Genomic DNA, 20000 nt, shown 5'->3' on the forward strand with positions numbered 1-20000 from the left:
ATCTGTTGGGTTGGGATTCCTCGGATAATTAATACCGTGATAACAACCATTTCAAATGGGATGATGACTCACTGCCAAAGGAACATTATGATGAATAATGATAATGGCACAGCGATTGATGGGTGGTCACAGCCAATGAATGTTTACAGCTAAGATGCTAATAAGCTAATCGCTCCCGGCTCTTAACCCCACCCCATCCCCATTTTGTGGGTAAAAGGGAAGAGCGTGAGAAACATGATGCAAAATGTTCTGCTTTTGTACTGTAGTACAGCTTCCTGTGTATTTTCTATTTAACTTGACTCTGTGTGTGTGGTGTGAATTTGCATATGCATCACATTTGGCTTTTACATCATGGAAAATATTCATGGGAAGATTTCTGTGTGAATGATAAGCCACTGATCTACGACCACCCACTATTCCACTTTTGTGTTTTTTATTCCTAGGATACCATTGAATGAAGTTATAGATTATAGATTTTTAAGACATCAACATTGTATTGCCGTACGTGAATCGAGTTCAGTTCAGCTGTTAGTGAATATAGAAAATGGTACTTTAGAATTCAAGAAAGGCTGATTAATAATCTATGTTGAGTAGGCCTATTTCATCCAGTATGTTTTAAAATCTTTGCAAAGTTTCTGCTGTTACATGTTCTTAGTGAAAGGAAAATGCATTTAAAACAGTAGAACATTCTTTGTAAATTGAGCCAAAATTCTCATGAAGTGGTTACCGTTACAGTATAGGAAAAAAACCCATCTTATCCATAAATAGTCTAATTGCTGGTTGATCGCGTTTCTTTTGTATTGTGACATCTGCTTTTCATTATCTTCATTATGTCAGCTCCTGTGGATAATAAAATGTTTTGAAGATTTTTTTGAGTGCGATATCTCGATAATGTCAGACTTTGCACTCAGTAGCAATTCTGATGTGAGCGCTACACACACGAGAAATGAACACACAAAAAATCAATAAAATTAACTTAAAGAATACAGTACTGTACACCAATTAGGTGAATATAATTTCCCTTTATTAAGGAAAATTTGTTTTTAAGACAAAAATAGTAGAAAAGACAAAAGGATGACATGAAACAAAGTTATGTACACTGTACAGAAAGAATAACAGACCAGTCATGGAGAATGAGATGTGTGTCTTTGTAACTTGACTTGGCCCGTAGTTTTCATTAAGATCCAGTTTACTAAGGCTACCTTCACATAGGTTGGTCAGCATCATCATTTAAGGCACGTGGGTTGGTCTTTAACTACAGCATTTACAGGGTTAATTGTCGAGAACAAAAATACAGAAAGAATACAAAATGATTTAAGACAAAAAGACGCAAGGTCAACGCGTCATGAATGTTCCTCCTTAAAACTCCTTAATAAGAAATTAATGTTCGACTAAACAACACAAACAGACAGTCATATAAGGTGTGGAAATACAATAACTCACTATGGTCAATGGCAATATGCTGCCATTGCATTGACATAGATTTTGTACGTTGTTTTTTTTTTGTCTGTCTTCAAAGCACCACAATGCACAGGATTTAAGAAATACCAAAATGATTTTAAAAGTTTTCGTAGCACCGTCAGTTGTGTGTAAAACATGCATACAGCACTTCAAAGACTACATTTTTGAACAGGGATCAATTTATATTTAGAGAATGTTAGTGAAAAGTGAAGTTGTTTATACATGTACATCCTTCTGTGCCTTTGGTGATATTCAACTGTTTAGCATTGAAAAAACAATCACAATCTTTTGAAAGTCTTTGAAGTTATTTAAGCCATGCCAGTCCATGGCTAGCATATTGTTCTCATAAGCTTTGGTTGCTCTCAACCTGTGTCCAATTGCACTGTACGCATATGCAACTACCTCAATGTTATTACTCCATGTTAAAATGTCACTGTTTGGTCCAGGGAGAGAAAAAAAACATCCCTGATGTTGACTGTAAATAGTAAGGCACAAAATTAATTACGCAAAGAAAATGACGGCTCACTTGTTACAATAGGGGGGTAAAGTATATATATATAATTTTCTTTATAAAATACAGCAGGAATGCTAATCCACAGGTGGAAACACTGGTCCAACTAACCTAACATTATCAAAATAAGAATTTAAGACACAGGTCATTTGTCTAAAATACAACCCTCTCTTATCCGAGGGTATCTGTTAAGTGCACTTGTTTGTCTCTGTGATTGTCAAAAGACCAACGATAAAGCTGTTCTTACTCAGAGTCACAGTTCTGATCCCAAGTCAGGGAACCGTCCTCACTGAGAGTAGTTCCTCATGTCCAAGTTGATGTGGATGCTTAATCTGCACCCTCATTTATACAATCATGTATGCGTGGTGCTGTTACACACTGTGAGTATGGAAGGCATCACGGTGCCTAACCACTTAAGCCCTGTTTTATACTTTGGCTATTAAAAAATAGCTCATCTACAGGCTCACAAAGCATCGCAATGTGCCACATGGTGAGCTTGTAGAGGTACAATTTAGGAAAAAATATAGGTTTGTATTTATTTTTTTATCTTGAATATTTTTTAAAATATTTCCATCTATAATGGCATGCCTAAAACAGGGACGCCGGCGTTAATGTGGTTCATCTGCATCTTCATGTGTACAATCATCTCTGTGTGTATGCAAGGCATCATGGGTATTTGATCTGCTCACTGCCTTGGCTGAAAGATCCCATTCAGGAACTGAAAGTGATTTGTTTGATTTGTTTTTCCTATTCATTTTTACCCCCCAGCTTCTGATCCTCAAATGGTTGAGGCATGAAACAGATTACAAACGCTTTCCCTTTTTTAAAGGAACGCTATTAAGATGAACTCAGTTAAGACTGACTTGTCCAAAAGGGAGCGACAATAACGACCATGGCAGTCGAACGTTGTGCTGCTGAACTCCCTCAGGAGACAAAGAAAGAAAGAAATTCTTCTCAACATTATAAAACAATATGAAACATACTGTATGTGTCACTTCACTGTAGCTACACTCCTGCATGAGTGTTCAAAGAAAAAAATAAACTCAACGTGATGACACGTACAATAAACGACAAAGTAAAACGTTTACAATATTATGCATATTCAAATGAGCTCCAAAAAAAAAACACGAGCGAAAACGAGATGTTTTGTTGTCAACCCCCGAGGAAGCTCCGGGTGGAAGGTGCCAAGGTGGTCTTCTCTATCGTATGAATGGAGCTTCTTCAGGTTCACATTTCAGACCGTACAGTGCAAAAACAAAGAAAGAAAACTCAGTCTCTGATTCATTTTTTTTCCTTCATTGGCGTCTTGTCACATGCCGACATATGACATCATCAGAGTGGGACGTCATACGTGTCTTTAAGTGGTGGAGGACATTTATCTGTTCTTCTTCACGGACGTGTCCTGGGACGACTATACTTCCTCTTTTTCCGAGAGGTCGGCTCCAGCGAGCCGCGGTGAGCTTTGACCTTAACAAGGTTACAGCAGTGCAAGTGGTCTCAAACAGCTCTTCTGGGAGACCTCTCTGAGGTGGCTCTGCGCAGAGCTGCGGAGCTGTGCTTCATCAAGTCTCTCCATGCTACGTCAAGTTGCTAACTCCCAATGGGTACAAATTGAGTGGCGGCCATGAATTTTAAAATCCTTCAAGTCTGTTTTCGGGGGGTTACGTTACTTCTTTCTCTACTTTCCCAGTTTCCCTAAACAACGTCCCGTGCAGGGAAAATCACAGAGATGCATCATGGGAATATGAGTCCTTGGTCTCCTCAGTGTTTTCTTGTCAGTGGGTTGTTGTTGTTTGGTTGGAAGGGTTAGTGTGTGTCCAGTAGTAATGCAGCTGGAGGTGGCAATGTTTGTGTGAGGCTATGAATGAACTGGCCAAAAAGGAACTGGTCCCAGTGATGATCCAATTGTGTGTGTGTGCACGTGCGTGCCTATGTGTGTGTGTGTGTGTGTGTGTGTGTGTGCGTGTGCGTGTGCGTGTGCGTGTGCGTGTGCGTGTGCGTGTGCGTGTGCGTGTGCGTGTGCGTGTGTGTGTGCGGGTGTGGGTGCGGGTGTGGGTGTGTGCGCATGTGCTTCTGCGCAGCAAATTGGTTGAAGACATTTACTGTATCAGGAACAATGTTCTCTCTACAGGGATTCACCATCTTTTTCCATGAGTTCATTCGGATGTTTTCTTTCAAAAGAAAAAGGAAAAAAGAAAAGAAAAAAAGACAAAGAACAATTTCAGCTTGTTTATACAGTAGGAATAACATACATGCACACACACACACACACACACACACACACACACACACACACACACACACACACACACACACACACACACACACACACACACACACACACACACACACACACACACACACACACACACACACACACGACAAGATTGTAATTTGTTTCACATGCAGCCGCACATTGGCGGTGGTGGTTAGTTACCTGTCCGGGGTGTGGACCCCCCTGTCCGGGGTGTGGACCCCCATGGAGAGAGCAGCCAGAGCGGTGATGGCCTCGCTGTCCGACTCCCGCCTCAGCCTCAGCCTCTGAGCCTGCAGGCAGGACAGATCCACCGTGGAGGCCAGCGGCTGGATGCTCTGCCAGTATTTACCTGCATAGAGAGAGAGAGTGTGAGAGTCATATTATTATCGGTTTCCGTCATCACCGTTTCCAATGCTCTCATCCTTAATCCATTAAGACCGGGAAACGCATCCGTGTCATTTTAAGATTTCTTTGGTTATTCAAAAAATAGCAGATCTACAAGCTCATAGCGCGGCTATGAGCTTTCATCTGCTATATTTTGAAAAATCGTGGGAAAATGTGTGCAAATCTTTGAATATTATGTTTAAAAGCATTTTTTTGAAACTCCGATCTGTGCTTCTGGCGGGGTCCCTCGGGGTCCACGGCCAAATACATATCATTTTGGGGGTCCTTGACATGGAAAAGTTGGAGCACCACTGATATAGCAACATACAGTACTGTTAGGATTTAGAAAACATTTTTAGATATGTATTTGGCCGCGGACCCCCCATCTCAAAATGTTTTGTACCAGGGACCCCCCAGAAGCAAAGATTTGAGTTACAAATGTTCGCTTTAAAAAATATATATTCAAAGATTTGCACAAATTTTCAAAAAAACATTATATTATATAATTTAGACGTATTCCTACGATGGTGCCCATACAGCCAAAAATAGCAAAAGCAGCAGATCTTCAAGATCTCCTGTTTCGAGCTTGTGGATCTGCTATTTTTTATCCTTTTGTGTGACACCGTAGTGTGATCAAGTAGGGGCATTAATTTACAAAAAAACACAAAAAGTTAGAAAAACATGGAGATGTTAGAAGAGGTTTCTGCCCGACAACAACGATATGGAGTGCCATTATTGCCATGTCCATGTACATTATAGAAAAACATGACTTGGCTAGTGTTGTAGTTATATGATCTGAATTGGAGCAAAGGTCTGGTAATAGTTGTGGCAGATACTTTGCCATGTCTGTGGTCATTGAACACAAGTTCTATGCATCAGAACCGTCACAATGTATAATATTAAAACCCGCCGTCTAAGCCGCCATGTTGATATATTCAGCAGCAAAGGCTCAAACTTAATAATCTATTATTTGCCCCAAAGTCATGCAGTTATGTGTGTCCTCTGACATGTGGCAGGAGGAAAAGCAGTCACTTAACTCCTGAGAGTGTGAGTGTGTGTGTGTGTGTGTGTGTGTGTGTGTGTGTGTGTGTGTGTGTGTGTGTGTGTGTGTGTGTGTGTGTGTGTGTGTGTGTGTGTGTGTGTGTCTCTCTCTCTCTCTCTCGGTGCATGTGCGCCTTCTGTGTGTGTTCTTCTCAGAATGCATCCTGCATATATTTCATCCCAGGCCTAAATTATGGGCTTAACATTCTTGTGGTTTTGCAAATATTTTTAATTAATCTAATTGGGTTGGGATAACATTTGTGTGCAATCAGGAGGGGATGTTGCGAAGGTCGTGTGCCAGAGACGTGTTTGAAGATAATTGGAGACAGGGCAGTAGTGTGTGCGTGTGTGTGTGTGTGTGTGTGTGTGTGTGTGTGTGTGTGTGTGTGTGTGTGTGTGTGTGTGTGTGTGTGTGTGTGTGTGTGCGTGCACGCATGCAGATGTACATATGTGTATGTATGCTCTACTATAAGGAGTTCCAAGTCTTAATTTCAGAGGACATCTCATATTCACCGACAACGATTCCCGTTTTGCAGCGCACATTACAAGATACTGTGCTACACAAGAAGAGCAATGACGAAAAATGTCCCACGTGTTTGAAAATGATGGGGACGTTCCAGACTGGATTGGGGGACTGACACTCTCACACTTCTGTGACGCTCTAAACCACGCTTGCGACGTGACGCTTTCACTCCGACCTCGAACATTTCAATGGGATGCCTAAATCAGTGGTTTCCAAAACGTTTACATGCCAATGACCAGAGGCTATGGCTGTTTAGGAATAGCCATAGAATCTGGCTGCGGACGCCCTATTGCAAAATGATGAGTTATTTTCATTCATTTAAACCATTAAGACCTGGAACTGTGTCATTTTTAGATTTGAGCTAGAAAGCGTTATTTTACACTTTGGGCTATTCAAAAATAGCAGATATACAAGCTCATAGCGCGGCACCGAGTGCCGCGCTACGAGCTTGTAGATCTGCTATTTTTGAAAAATCGTGAAAATGTGTGCAAATCTTTGAATATATATATTTTTTAAAGCGAACATTTTTAACTCAAATCTTTGCTTTTGGGGGTCCCTGGAACAAAATATTTTGATGGGGGTCTGCGGCCAAATACATATCATTTTGGGGGTCCTTGACATGAAAAAGATTGAGCACCACTGATATAGAAGCATACGTTTTTCATAAAACTGTTGAGATTTAGGAGACATGTAGAATCGGCTTCAGGTCTCAATGGGTTAACCCAGTAAGACCGGGAAAGCATCTGTGTCATTTTAGATTTCTTTGGCTATTAAAAAAATTGCAGATCTACAAGCTCATAGCGCGGCAGACTGAGTGCTGGGGGGGTCCACAACGTTGAAAATGAAATTGACATGAAAAAAGTTTGAGAACCACTGATATTAGAGCAACATAAGTTTTTTTTAAACTGTTAGGATTTAGGGGACATTTGTAGAATCCCCAGAAGCAAAAGATTTGAGTTAAAAAAATATAAATCCAAAGATTTGCACACATTTTCCACAATCTTTTTAAAATAGCAGATCTACACGCTCATACCGCGACACTCGGTGCCATGCTATGAGCTTGTATATCTGCAATTGTTTTAATAGCCAAAGAAATCTTAAAATGACACAGATGCGTTCCGGGTCTTAATGGATGAAAAGAAAAGTCTGCCTGGGGGCCGTGGCCTCCACTTTGAAAACCTATGGCCCAAATCAGCTGTAATATTATGTAGGAAAAGAGGGCAGTAAAAGAATGGATGGGACACAAGGATAATATGGAGGTAACTGGTGGTTGGTGGGTCAACAGTAGCAGTGCAAGGACAAGTAATTTAACTTTGGGAGTTTACAAACGGAACCAAATGGACCTCCATTTTGTTCAATTTATACACTTTCAGAGTTACATTAACACTGAGGATTTTACTGTGTAGTAATATATGAGATGAGTGATGGGAAGCATAGTAATAACAATACATTTACATTACTCGTTACTTTCAAATAAACACAAGTTACAGTACGTTACAATAATTTAATTTCTATACCAAGTAGGGGTGTGCCGATACACTAATTTCACGAAACGATACGATACGATATTTGGCTCACAACTTCGATACGATTTTGATACGATACGATACGCACTTTTTTTATTATGAAAATATATGGAGGAGAAAAAAAGAAAATGCAAACAAATAATTCAGTTTTTGCATTATTCAGACATGCAAACTTGTAGCTTTTCAGCTACAATAGCCGTTTTGAATCCAAATAGTATGACACCTGACCCGAAAAAAAACATGTTGTCACTCTTTTCACTTCGGGGCCGTTTGCATGCCTGATTATTATGATTGTGTAAAAAAATATATATATATATTTTTTTTCCCCAAAACGATACATATCGTCGCGAAAACGTATCGCGATATATCGCGGGACGATATATCGGCACACCCCTAATACCAAGTCATGTGTTTGTTTGTGTTATGTTTACAAAACGCCCTCAGAGGAAGTGCAAAAGGACTACACATAAGATTAAAAGGAATAGAGAAGAATGACACAATGTTATTAAAATGCTATAAATCAACTAAAGGTGTAAATAACAAACGGTAGACAAAAGTGCATTGTAATTAGCATGCATCAATTCAAAAAAGGCATTCAAAGTAAGGCATTATGTGAAATAGTAACTGTAGTATTACCAATTTTTCAAAATAACCCATTACTTTGTTACTCATGAAAGTAATACTACGTAATGCATTACCAACAACACTGTGAGGAATGCTACTGCATGTGAGATCAAGGGGTTGAGACGACCTTTAGGAATTTGAAGAGACGTTGAGTGAGATGTTCAAGGGGAGAAACAATGCAATAAAGTAGAGATATTACTGTAGAAAGACTGGAGATGATGAAAACAAGATTGAAGAAGATGATCGAGGAAACAGAAGAAAAAAGAGGATGTGAATATAATGGCTAAAAAAAGATGGGTTTAACAAAACCTCAAAACTCTCATGAGCAAAAACTTGCGGTGACTTGACAATAACATAAATACATACAGGATATTTACTGGTTTGCGTATAATGTGTGGAATTTCTTGGGTGTTTATTTCACAGCGCATGTCAGATTGTATTATACTGTGAACAAAAGGATAATAATAATAATGTAATAATAGAGTGGTCAATAACCTCTCTATTATTACATTATTTTTGGAGCACCAAGACGATGTGCGGACCTTCTCCTTTTGTTCACAGTTTATCCTCTTTGATCCAGCACCCGTCGAAATGTTTGGATGTGCGTGCACCTCTGAACCGCTATAGATTGATTTATACACCCTTGCGTGTATAATGCAGTCCGTACTGTTTGCCGTCTGTTCTCTCACCTTGCACCTGAATGACTCTCTGAAGGGAGTGCACAGCGTTGGCGCAGGGCCTCTGGTCTAGGACTGACTGGGACAGGGCTTCCACCTGCAGAGACAAGGGTGGAGGAGTATTACAGTACACACCAGAAGAGCAGAATAGCACATACATGGAGCCAGGTGTGTGTGTGTGTGTGTGTGTGTGTCCATGTGTGGCCTCTATTAAAACAAAAAGGACAGTTTGGATGTAAATCTGTAATCTGTAAACTCTTCCTTTTGTACTGTATATAAAGGTTGAAAGAAATCAGAGAACGCATAGTGTGACATTTTAAATTTGAACAATAACCTTTATTTTATACTTTGGGAAATTCAAAAATAGCAGATGTACAAGCTCGTAGTGCGGCACTCGATCTACTATTTTTGAAAAATCGTGAAAATGTGTGCAAATCTTTGAATATATATATATTTAAAGCGAACGTTTGTAACTCAAATCTTTGCGTTTGTAACTCAAATCTTCTATTTTGTTCCAGGTCCCTGGAACAAAATATTTTACAAATGTTCGCTTTAAAAAATATCTATTCAAAGATTAGCACAAATTTTACAAGCTCACAGTGCGGCACTCACATGAGTGCCGCGCTATGAGCTTGTAGATCTGCTATTTTTGAATAGCCAAAGACATCTAAACTGACAGAGATGCGTTCCTGGATTGAATAGACGAGCAGGATAGCACACGCATGCACGCACACATGCAACAACACATACTTATGTAACTCTGTATATGTATAAATGTTGCTTCATCACTTGCTCCCCCTGCACACACACACACACACACACACACACACACACCTCCAACAACGCTCATCTTGCATGCAATCACATGCACAGACAGGCATGCAACTCACGCACGCACGCACACAAACACCCCTCATACCTCCATGCCGAGCAGGGAGCTGACACATGCTTCTGAGGCATCACAGATGGCAGTGAGGTCGTGACCCCCCTCCAGAGCCAGAACCACCTTACCACCTGCCAGTAACATCAGCTGACGGGTCAGGAAGCCAAAGCCTGTCATGGACACACACACACACACACACACACACACACACACACACACACACACACACACACACACACACACACACACACACACACACACGAGGAGAGTCAGATAACAAACAAGCCATTGAACCGAACCGTTGGATGGTAATCTACAGTAGTGTCATCAAAAAGACAAATGCATCTTCATTTTCACATTGCACCTGCGTGTGATAAACAAACACACGTCTACACATTTATGTTGATGCGACCGTGTGTCTGTGTGTGTTGAATTAGGAGCACTTACACTTGGCCGAGACCCTGTATCCTCCCAGTGGGGCCGGATGCCCCTCTACGGCGTCGAAGCCGGCCGACACCAGCACAACGTCGGGACAGAACTCCTGGGCGATCGGCATCACCACCGTCCTGTGCAGAAGAACCAGGAGAGAGAGAGAGAGAAACCGCATACCATAGATAAATAAACAGCGTGTCTCAATAATGTCAATAATTCTCTATACATGTTTATGCCAGTGAATTCCCTTGAGAATGTAAACAAACTAACAACTACCGCCACATTTATGAAACATTCGGTTGCACTGCTGTGGTTCAATCGCATCCATGTGTGTGTGTGTGTGTGTGTGTGTGTGTGTGTGTGTGTGTGTGTGTGTGTGTGTGTGTGTGTGTGTGTGTGTGTGTGTGTGTGTGTGTGTGTGTGTGTGTGTGTGTGTGTGTGTGTGTGTGGGTTATGATGAATCCCAATCAGTCATAAGATCAGAAGCCTGTTCAGGGGTCTTTAGTTTAGATAAATTACTGTACCTTGTAAGGCAAGGCAGAACACCCCCAGACATGGTTCTTAGTCAGTCCTCATGGTAACATGGTGAGGTGGACTACAATACTGTGGGCGCTTTGGCACAGAGCACACCACCAACAGTGTATCTAATTAAATCTGGATCTAAAGCATGATTTTTATTAAGCCCAGGCTTAATAAAAACATTTATTTAAAAAATGATTATACTTAGTAGTACGGTGGTGTCCCGTGCTCAAAATTAGCAGATCTACAAGCTCACAACGCGTTGTGAGCTTTAGATAGCATTTTTTTTGGTGCGGGACACCATGGTATGAGGGAGTATAAATGAGGCATAAGATATTGTGCAGCCTCAACTTAAATGGTCTAAGGAGTCAGAACCAGTCCATGGGCCTCTAATAACTCGAGGCCTGCCCTGGTCACATCTAATCAGGTCTGAAGGTACTTTGATATAGAAGCTGATTAAATTCCCTTACTATGGCTATTGCATTTGTAATTATATATATTTTTTCCACAATTTAAAATTAGAAGATTTATTTTAGTTTTCACACACATTTCACATGTATGTGAAAACTAAGAATCTATATACTCGGTGAGTATACAGTATATTAAAAAAAGTACAGTTTGGATGTAAATCTGTAATCTGTAACTCTTGTACTATATACAGTATAAAGGCTGAAAAAAAGTAATTTAAGCAGGAGACAGACAACAGACAATCTCCTGTGTTACATAAAGGTGAGTGACACAGATAAATACAAATCAAGTTCAAGTTGCAGCCTTGACTGTGACGCCCTGCCTGCATACTCCCCTGTACTCTGTTGGGACCACTTCTCTCTCTCCCTCTCTTCTCTCCTCCTCCTCTGCTCTTCCTCTCCTCTCCTGCTGTCAGTGATTTAGCAAGCGTGCACGGCCCATGCCGCGTTTGATTCCCCCCACCCCCGCCCTCTCTCTCTCTCAGGGCGGCAGTTCAAAGGCGTTTGTGAGCCGCCTGGTTCCCATTAGGAGCTCGTCCCTCTTCTCACGTCACTGACAGCCAGCCATCTGGGATCCATTGGGCTTAATTACACCGCCTTTGGATTCCCTAACAATGCACCCCCCCACCTCTCTCCTCTCCTCTTCTCCTCTCCTCTCCTCTCCCTCCACACACAGCCTGGCCTATCAGCTTTTGCACACTCTCAGAAGTGCACAAACACACATACTATATGCATGCATTGGTGGGCCGAAATACACACACATGCATGTCACATGACATGTGTGTGTGTGTGTGTGTGTGTGTGTGTGTGTGTGTGTGTGTGTGTGTGTGTGTGTGTGTGTGTGTGTGTGTGTGTGTGTGTGTGTGTGTGAGTTGAGCTACTGGTGATTTTGGACTCAATCATATCTAAGTCTGACCCCTTTGGTAAATCCACTTTGCTCTTTCAATGCAGCACATGTGCGCATGAACACGTACGACATGTACAGACAGACAGACAGACAGACAGACAGACAGACAGACAGACAGACAGACAGACAGACAGACAGACAGACAGACAGAGTGATTGTTACAAGTGACTCTGCCACTCTACCCTTAGTATCCTACTTCTATTCTAATCTACACACACACACACACACACACACACACACACACACACACACACACACACACACACACACACACACACACACACACACACACACACACACACACACACACACACACACACTCACACTCACACATACACACACACACACACACACACACACACACACACACACACACACACACAAACACAGGCACACGCACACGCACACGCACGCGCACGCGCGCGCACGCGCACGCGCACACGCACACGTACATCACCATTTTGTGACACATAATCTCAACTCAATGAGTTGAGATCCTCTTTTGACTGTGCGACAATCCCACCACTCTCAACCACAATATTTCCCCTGTCACTAATACACACCCAAAAACACAGACATACATCATCAGCAGTCACACTCTGGTCTAACTTTCTGCTCCATTCCAAAGAGAGAGAGAGAGAGTCTGGAAACCCCTTTCTTTTAAGTCATGTAGTATGTGAAATGAAATATAACATTGGCTCCAGATTAGTTGTGGTGCTCATTGCATAAACATGATTTTATGATGCATTAAATCTCGTCTGTGCAGAATCGTATGCGATCTATTGGCATTGAGGTATCAACAGATTGGCCGCACTGTACAATCCCAAATCAAAACCCTGGATTCAAACCCTGTGCTCTTTCTGCAGGAACGCTTTCTGTGTCGGGGTAAATACTGTACGATGTAATTTCTCTGAAGAATTTTAATTGAATGCCATGCTAAAACGTCTGCCAATCCAAACAGCCTTTGTTAGTGGGCACATTTTTCATGGGGTATTTGCACAGTGCAGTACTATACTGTGGTAAAAAAAAATGAGGAAGTTTTAGACTTAGAAACGTTCACCGTTGCCCAAACCTGATGAGCCATGCCAGTAAATAATGCCTGAATTATACCTGGTTGTGCGCCCACCATGCCCGCCGCGCACCAGAAATAGCCGATCTACAGCTCACACGCGCGTTGCGCAAGTGCGTCTATTTTTGGTACGTGACTCCCTCATGCCGTATAACTCAGGCTTAACAAATGCTTCACGGCACAGGACAGGTTCGACCATTCAAAGCACCGCTAAGCACCGCATGTAGAGTTACTGGAGCCCGCCTATTGGAGTCTTAAGATTTGTTTCGCGTTCGGAATAGCCCGTTAGCATCGCTGCTTTGACGAGAGAGGCCCACCCAGCGTGTGTACTGTATGCACCATTCAGACCTCACATACTGTTTAATCATCTGGTGGTGAGCCAGCGCTGCTGACAGAAACACTCAGAGTCCATTACACCCCACAGCAGACCTTCACCATATTCATTCATGGAAGTGGATTGAATGAAACGGGGGAAAGTGCGTTGCGAGTGCAAAGGTGCACATTAATCCACACTTGTAGAAGATAATTGCTGATGCCTGATCGTTAAGTTATGGATGTCATAGTTGTGGCATACTGTATGTACTACAGTACATACAGTATGCCACAACTATGATACCAGTGGTTCTCACATTCTTTCATGTCAAACACCCCCAAAATTGTATTTGGCTGCGGACCCCCCACCTCAACATTTTTTTTTTGCCAGGGATTTTTCAAAAATAGCAGATCTACAAGCTCATAGTGCGGCACTCGGTGCCAAAGTATAAAATATGGTTAAAGTGGTTAAAATTGTTGTGACGCTATATTAAAACTCATCCAGTGCCATTGACGTATAATCCGCCCGATTTTTTAATTGCCCATAGCGCCATAGAACGCTCAGAACCCACGCTCAGAACCCTTCGTGATCCGAAGATTTGCTGCTCCATTCACTTCTTGGTTAACTTATTACTTAAAAAGGCTGTATCTCGGCTCCTGTGTACCTTTTTTTTTTACTATGTATTTTTGGTCCAGACATGCTATTTTCAAAGGCAGACAACACATGTCAACGAGGTCGTGATGACCTCGTTGACATTTGTGAAACCACACAGTGAAGCCCTCAGTGAATAGCAACCATAAGGGGATCAATCATACTGGAGATAAATATTCTGTGACTACTTGAAAGGTAAGAAAATCGAAAGATCGCTGGTACAGTACGCAATTATTTTTTTATTTAATTGGCACTGAATGAGTTAACTAATTTTGCTGGGGACCCCCTGGTACCCCCCCAAGGACCCCTGGGGGTCCCCGGACCCCACTTTGAGAACCAATGCTGTATGCATTTATAGCTCCACAGATGAGAGGAGAAACAAGAGCACAACGCATTATGAAACATCAACAATGTCATTTAAAGGTTGTGCAATGTGTGTCCAGTGGATGAAGTAGATAGGCAGACTGAGTGACCTAGGGGTGTGCCTAGTTGAGCAACTTAGAACATCACTGACTTCATTTGGGCTGTCTGGTAGTGTGTTTATTCATTTGAATGTCAAATAGGAAAATGAGAGATCAACTTGTCATTATCATTATCTTGTGTAATCTACAGTAGGAAACTTAATCTAGGGAAGGGAAATCGATTGAGACAAACATTCAAACACTATCAGTCTCCTTCCACGATGAATAGTAACAAGAATGGACTTTCCTGACCTTGATATTTCAGATATTGTGTTATTGTGTTGTGAAATATATAGAGAGATAACACTGAGTCGTAGCGGACAGGCGGACATACATACAATATAATGATAATAATGTTCTAATAGCACATGTTCACTTTGTACCTGAAAGCCGCGAGGTACTCTGCATCGCCCATGGGAGGATCCAAGCCACCTGTCCACGCTATATTGACATTGAAGCCGTCACCTGCACCAGCACCCACCTAGAGAGAGACAGAGAGAGAGAGAGAGGGAGAGAAATATTTCATTGGTATTTTTCTCATTGGTTTATTAAATGTGTATGTTTTTTGATACTGTAATGTATGTTCATGTCTCTACATCTTGGCTTTAGGCAATATCACACTGAGCCCTGTTGAAAGTTGGGCAACAGCATAGTAATGAAAGATTTGTGTCAAATGTTCACAAAATCAGCACCAGTGTTGCAAAAGTTACAGCAATTGAGGGACTGTGTTGCTTTTCGGCAACACAAGGGAGTGATTACAATTCCTAAATGAAAGACGCATGGCTATTAATTCGACACCCCCATCCCTCCAGTTTGATTTCTGATACAATTTGTCAAATGGGCTTATAAATCACTCAGAGCCATAACAGCGCATGCACCACCCAGAGACGATTCCCAAGCTTTATGGCTATATTGGGACTAATCTTCATTTGGCACTTGCTAATATTCAGATTTAAGCGATTTCACAAAATGCCAGGATGAATCGCAAAGGACTTCTCCTCTGTTTGACCTTGCATACTTGGAATGGAGGACGACTTGAGGCCCAGGTTTTGGAAAGAAGTAGGCCTACAGATTCCTGCCTCTCTCTTTGTAGTTTTGCTAGCAGCTATTTAGCCATTCTCTAAACCCTTCACCATCAGTCAATGTGGCAGGTCGAGAGGAGAGTGAGGAGGCTGACTGACACGGGCTTGGCAACCGGGCGTCATAATTTCCTTAGTGTGCAAATGTGTGTGTGTGTGTGTGTGCGTGCGTGTGTGTGTGCATGGAGGGGGTGGGGGGTGGGGGAATGGGGGGGGGTGGGTGTGAGAGGGTGTTTGAAAGTGCGAGAATGCTGATGTGCATCGTAGAGCGTCTGACTCCACTCTTCTCTCAGTGGACAGGATGTTCACAGGGTAAACCAAAACCACATGAGGCCGTCCATCCTCTGCCAACTGGTAATGTACCCATATGCACACACATGTGCACGTGGAAACGCGCATGCACGTATGCACGCACGCGCACGCACACACACACACACACACACACACACACACACACACACACACACACACACACACACACACACACACAGAAGAAACACATTCACACAAATCCTCTGTTTCACTTCCACATCTCTTGCGCCCCTCTCTGTCCGCTCATTCTTTCATGTTTCACGAGTTGCTGGAGCGGATTAAGGCCTCCAATGGTTCCTGTGTGGCACTGAGCGCTCTCTGTTATGGCTATGACATCACACATCGACCCCATGGTGCGTTACATACCTACACGGGGGACAGCGAGACTCCAGAGGCTTACCACACAGCTCAACGGAGGTCGAGGGGCCACTTAAGGCGAAGCCACATCCAAGCCATCGCAGCGTTTTATGTACCGTCGCCCATTGGGAGATTTTATGGGAAAACATCGGCCATTTTAACCTCATTATTGTGGGAGAGATTGGGTGCCGGGAGGTGGGGATGCTGGGGATGGAGTGGGTGGTTAATGCCACCGTGGGTTGGGGTCAATTTATCTGACTGGGAATGTGCATCACACTTGTTTTTTTGGCAAGACCACAAGGCAGAATTTATATGCCGGCAGAATTTCCTGTGAGAATGTCAACATGCAGTCATCTTGTGCACATCCTGCAGCAAAAGTTACAAAATACAAAGCGCCGCAGTTCAATGCAGTATTTTGAAACAAGCTGAACTACACTAAACTGAACGAAGTATGACTTAAGTGGTTCCTGCGGTATTGGTTTTATCGGATAAAAGGGTTTCCTGCTTTGAAACCACTCTACAATTTTGGACGAACAAGTCTGAATTAATTAATTGCACCTAAGTTGCAGTACAATGCCTCATACATGGTCAGAGGCCAGCCTGTGTGGTGAACAATCCAAGGACTGGCACAGGTCACATTACAGCTTTTAAATTGATAACCTATATATTACCTAATAGAGGTAAAAACTTTATACACAGCACCTTCAAGCATCTTAAGCGATACGACAAATACGTTCCGTTCATGTTGCGTTCCACTTCAAAAATAAATTAGGATTCATTTATAAAAATAGCAGGTCTACAAGCTCGGAACATGTGTTGTATTTAATTGTCACAAATATAGTTGATGCCTCTGTGGTGCAGGAGATGAATCACTGTTACATAAGCTCAAGGTTGATGGTTCACATCCAGCTTTTGGAACTTTTTCACTCTAGTCAACATCTAAATATTATCAAGCTAAGTATTGAATTATAAACATCTAGGAACATGTTTTCATTAAACAATGATTTTTCACCATGCAGAAAGTGCACACATACACACCCACACGTTCCATCTGGCTTTTTTTTTTCACTCTACCTAAAAACTAAAGGCTAAGTATTAAAATATCCTTAACATCTCCCATGCTTCTATAGCTGTGTGATATCCATCTTGATTGGCTAAGAATTGCTTTCAAAGTTTACGGGAGGGGCCCATTTTGCACAAAATTCCACAAGCACTGCAGGACAGTTTGGTGAGAAACTTTGAATGCACACTACCAGAAGGCCAAGGAAGAACCTCCACACCATTTTTTTTCAAATTGTCCTGTTATAGCGCCACCATGAGACTGATTTTAGCAACAAACAAAAAAGTCTACTATTTGTCCAAAGCCCACTTAACGTTTTGGCCAATCATGCGCGTCAGTCCCGGGGGGGGGGGGTTTTGTCCCCCCCTGGCTTCGGATTGGACCCCCCCAAGTCAGATTGGACCCCCCCCCCCCCCAAGTAATTTAGGATAATTAAAAAAAACTTTTAATTTAAGTTAATAGAATCCGAACCCGCTTTTGAAATCATGACATGCACTAATAAACACTAATTTATCCCCCCCCGTGTAAATCCCAAAATGGTTTGGTCCGTTCGTTTATACACCGTTGGGTGGAGAAGTATAACTCTCGGTTAGACACCGTTGTAGTTTCAACTAGGCTACCTGGCTACTTCTATTTCCAGTAGTGTGTATCAAAATAAAGCGTATGTGGAATTATAACATTATTACAAGTATAGATAAAAAAAACTCTTATTTTGAAATGTGCATCATTTTTGAAAGGAAACAGATATCCACGAAGGCCCCTTGACGACGTGCGTCAAGCCTCCATTCTCCGTTCTCCCATGAGTCCCATCAATAACGTAAACAACAGACGTGAACGTCGGACATTATGGAATATACATGTTTTAGGGCAAAAGTTCATATTTACCCCACCATGCTCTCTGTCTATGTAACAGTAGTCATCTCTTTCGTCATCTTTGCAGAAGGTGAGTAATTAATCAGTGGTGGAAAGTAACTAAGTACATGTACTGTACTCAAGTATAATTTTAAGGTATTTTTACTTGACTGGAGTATTTCCAATTTGCATTACTTTGACTTCTACTCCACTGCATCTCAGAGGCAAATATTATAGCCTACTTTTACTCCACTACAATTATTTGAAAACTTTAGTTAGCCTAATGTTTCTTTGCCTTTGCAGCTTGATTTTAATTGACAAAACATACATAAACCACTTCAGCCCTATTTAAACTTTTGAAAATAGCCGATCTACAAGCTCACAAGCTTGCAATGTGTTGTGAGCTTGTAGATCTGATATTCTGAAAATATTTTAATATATTGATTTTAGCCATGGACCCCCATCTGAAAATGCTGTGTGCCAGGGTCGGGACCCCCAAAAGAGAACATTTGTTAGCTCAGTTTTCATCATGCAGCCATGGGTGGGCCTGGGTATAAAGCTGGCCCACCCAATAGATTTCGCAAAAAAAATAATATATATTTTGATTCATTTATTTATTTTTGATAATAAATCGGTAAAATCAGGCAAAAATGAGAATTAAATAACATAACCCTAACCTAACCCTAACCCTAAAACTGAAATAAAGTAAAAGAAAAAGCACTTTGAAACTGAAGATGATGGTTGTTGATAATTGATAACACAATATATATATATTAAAACAATTAAATAAGCCCCCCCTGCAACGTTTCCTTTTTGCCACACATATACACTTCATGGAGTACATTTTTTTATACCGAATTAACCGAATTAAAGTAATAAAAAACGGAAATAAAAGGGGAATAACCACGAAAACCCGCAAAATAAAAGGGGAATAAAAATAAAATTGCGCGCGCGGTCACAGACGGGCGGACCCCCCCCAGCCTCAAGACAGATTGACGCCACTGTGGCCTCTGTAACTCTTGAACCGTAGCTCGTACATTACAAATAGATTCTCACACACCATTTAGCCCCCGGCCACTTGTGCCAGATTACATTTTCCGCCATTTTGCATTGTTGCTACTGTACTACTCCTACAGATTTTGTCCAAAACTCACACAGACCGTACACATTATCTCTGGGGTCATCTCTGATCTGATTTTTCAGATCCCATTCCAAGTGGCTATGACTGCCTTCCAAAGTTTGCAGGCCTTGGCTAGGCAACCCGGCCTGGCAGACCTGTTCTCCAGGGAGCACACTTTTCTAGTTACATTATGAGTGCAAGCTGCAAGCTCTATTATGAGTGCCTGTTGACACTTACCTCAGCAGGACCTCCGCTACCTGGGAAGAAGTTGCCGTCGTCATAGCGATGCAGAGATATGTACAGCACTCTGGGATCATTGTAGAAGGCTTCCTGGGTGCCGTTACCATGGTGAACGTCCTGGACATTGATTGGAAGTCAAATTAACAAGAGTAACAAGTTAACAAGAGGGTACAATCCTAACTCCCTAAACGGGCAACATGTTACTTCTATCACTTAGACTAGAGGATGCTTGTGTTGTCATCTTTGGTGCTTCACTGTCATCTATGGTGCTTCC

At 41.9% G+C, this 20000-nt stretch overlaps 3 protein-coding genes across 6 annotated transcripts in view; 2 read left to right on the forward strand and 1 right to left on the reverse strand.

Moving 5' to 3' along the window:
- LOC311048853 (twist-related protein 2-like) overlaps window positions 1-868 on the forward strand; it is an 8300-nt gene extending 7432 nt beyond the window's left edge. The window contains exon 2 of the mRNA XM_084062174.1: window positions 1-868. This exon is cut by the window's left edge and continues 303 nt beyond it. The gene's annotated coding sequence lies outside the window, so the exon portion shown is untranslated.
- The window catches only part of dennd6a (DENN/MADD domain containing 6A), a 252356-nt gene that overhangs the window by 160449 nt on the left and 71907 nt on the right, over window positions 1-20000 (forward strand). The gene's annotated exons all lie outside the window — the stretch shown is intronic.
- The window catches only part of LOC311049731 (histone deacetylase 7-like), a 71040-nt gene continuing 52042 nt past the window's right edge, over window positions 1003-20000 (reverse strand). For all 4 annotated transcript variants that reach the window (XM_084063534.1, XM_084063535.1, XM_084063537.1 and 1 more), the window contains exons 19-25: window positions 19724-19843; window positions 15090-15187; window positions 10335-10453; window positions 9924-10057; window positions 9017-9101; window positions 4410-4578; window positions 1003-4143 (exon numbers count right to left, since the gene is read on the reverse strand). In XM_084063534.1, coding sequence (XP_083919660.1) covers window positions 4098-4143; window positions 4410-4578; window positions 9017-9101; window positions 9924-10057; window positions 10335-10453; window positions 15090-15187; window positions 19724-19843 — 771 coding nt within the window. In that variant the 3' untranslated portion in view covers window positions 1003-4097. The remainder of the gene's footprint in view (window positions 4144-4409; window positions 4579-9016; window positions 9102-9923; window positions 10058-10334; window positions 10454-15089; window positions 15188-19723; window positions 19844-20000) is intronic.

This window comes from Gymnoscopelus microlampas, assembly GCF_963454915.1.
Source record: "Gymnoscopelus microlampas genome assembly, chromosome: 7".
NCBI classification, from domain to species: Eukaryota; Metazoa; Chordata; class Actinopteri; order Myctophiformes; family Myctophidae; genus Gymnoscopelus; species Gymnoscopelus microlampas.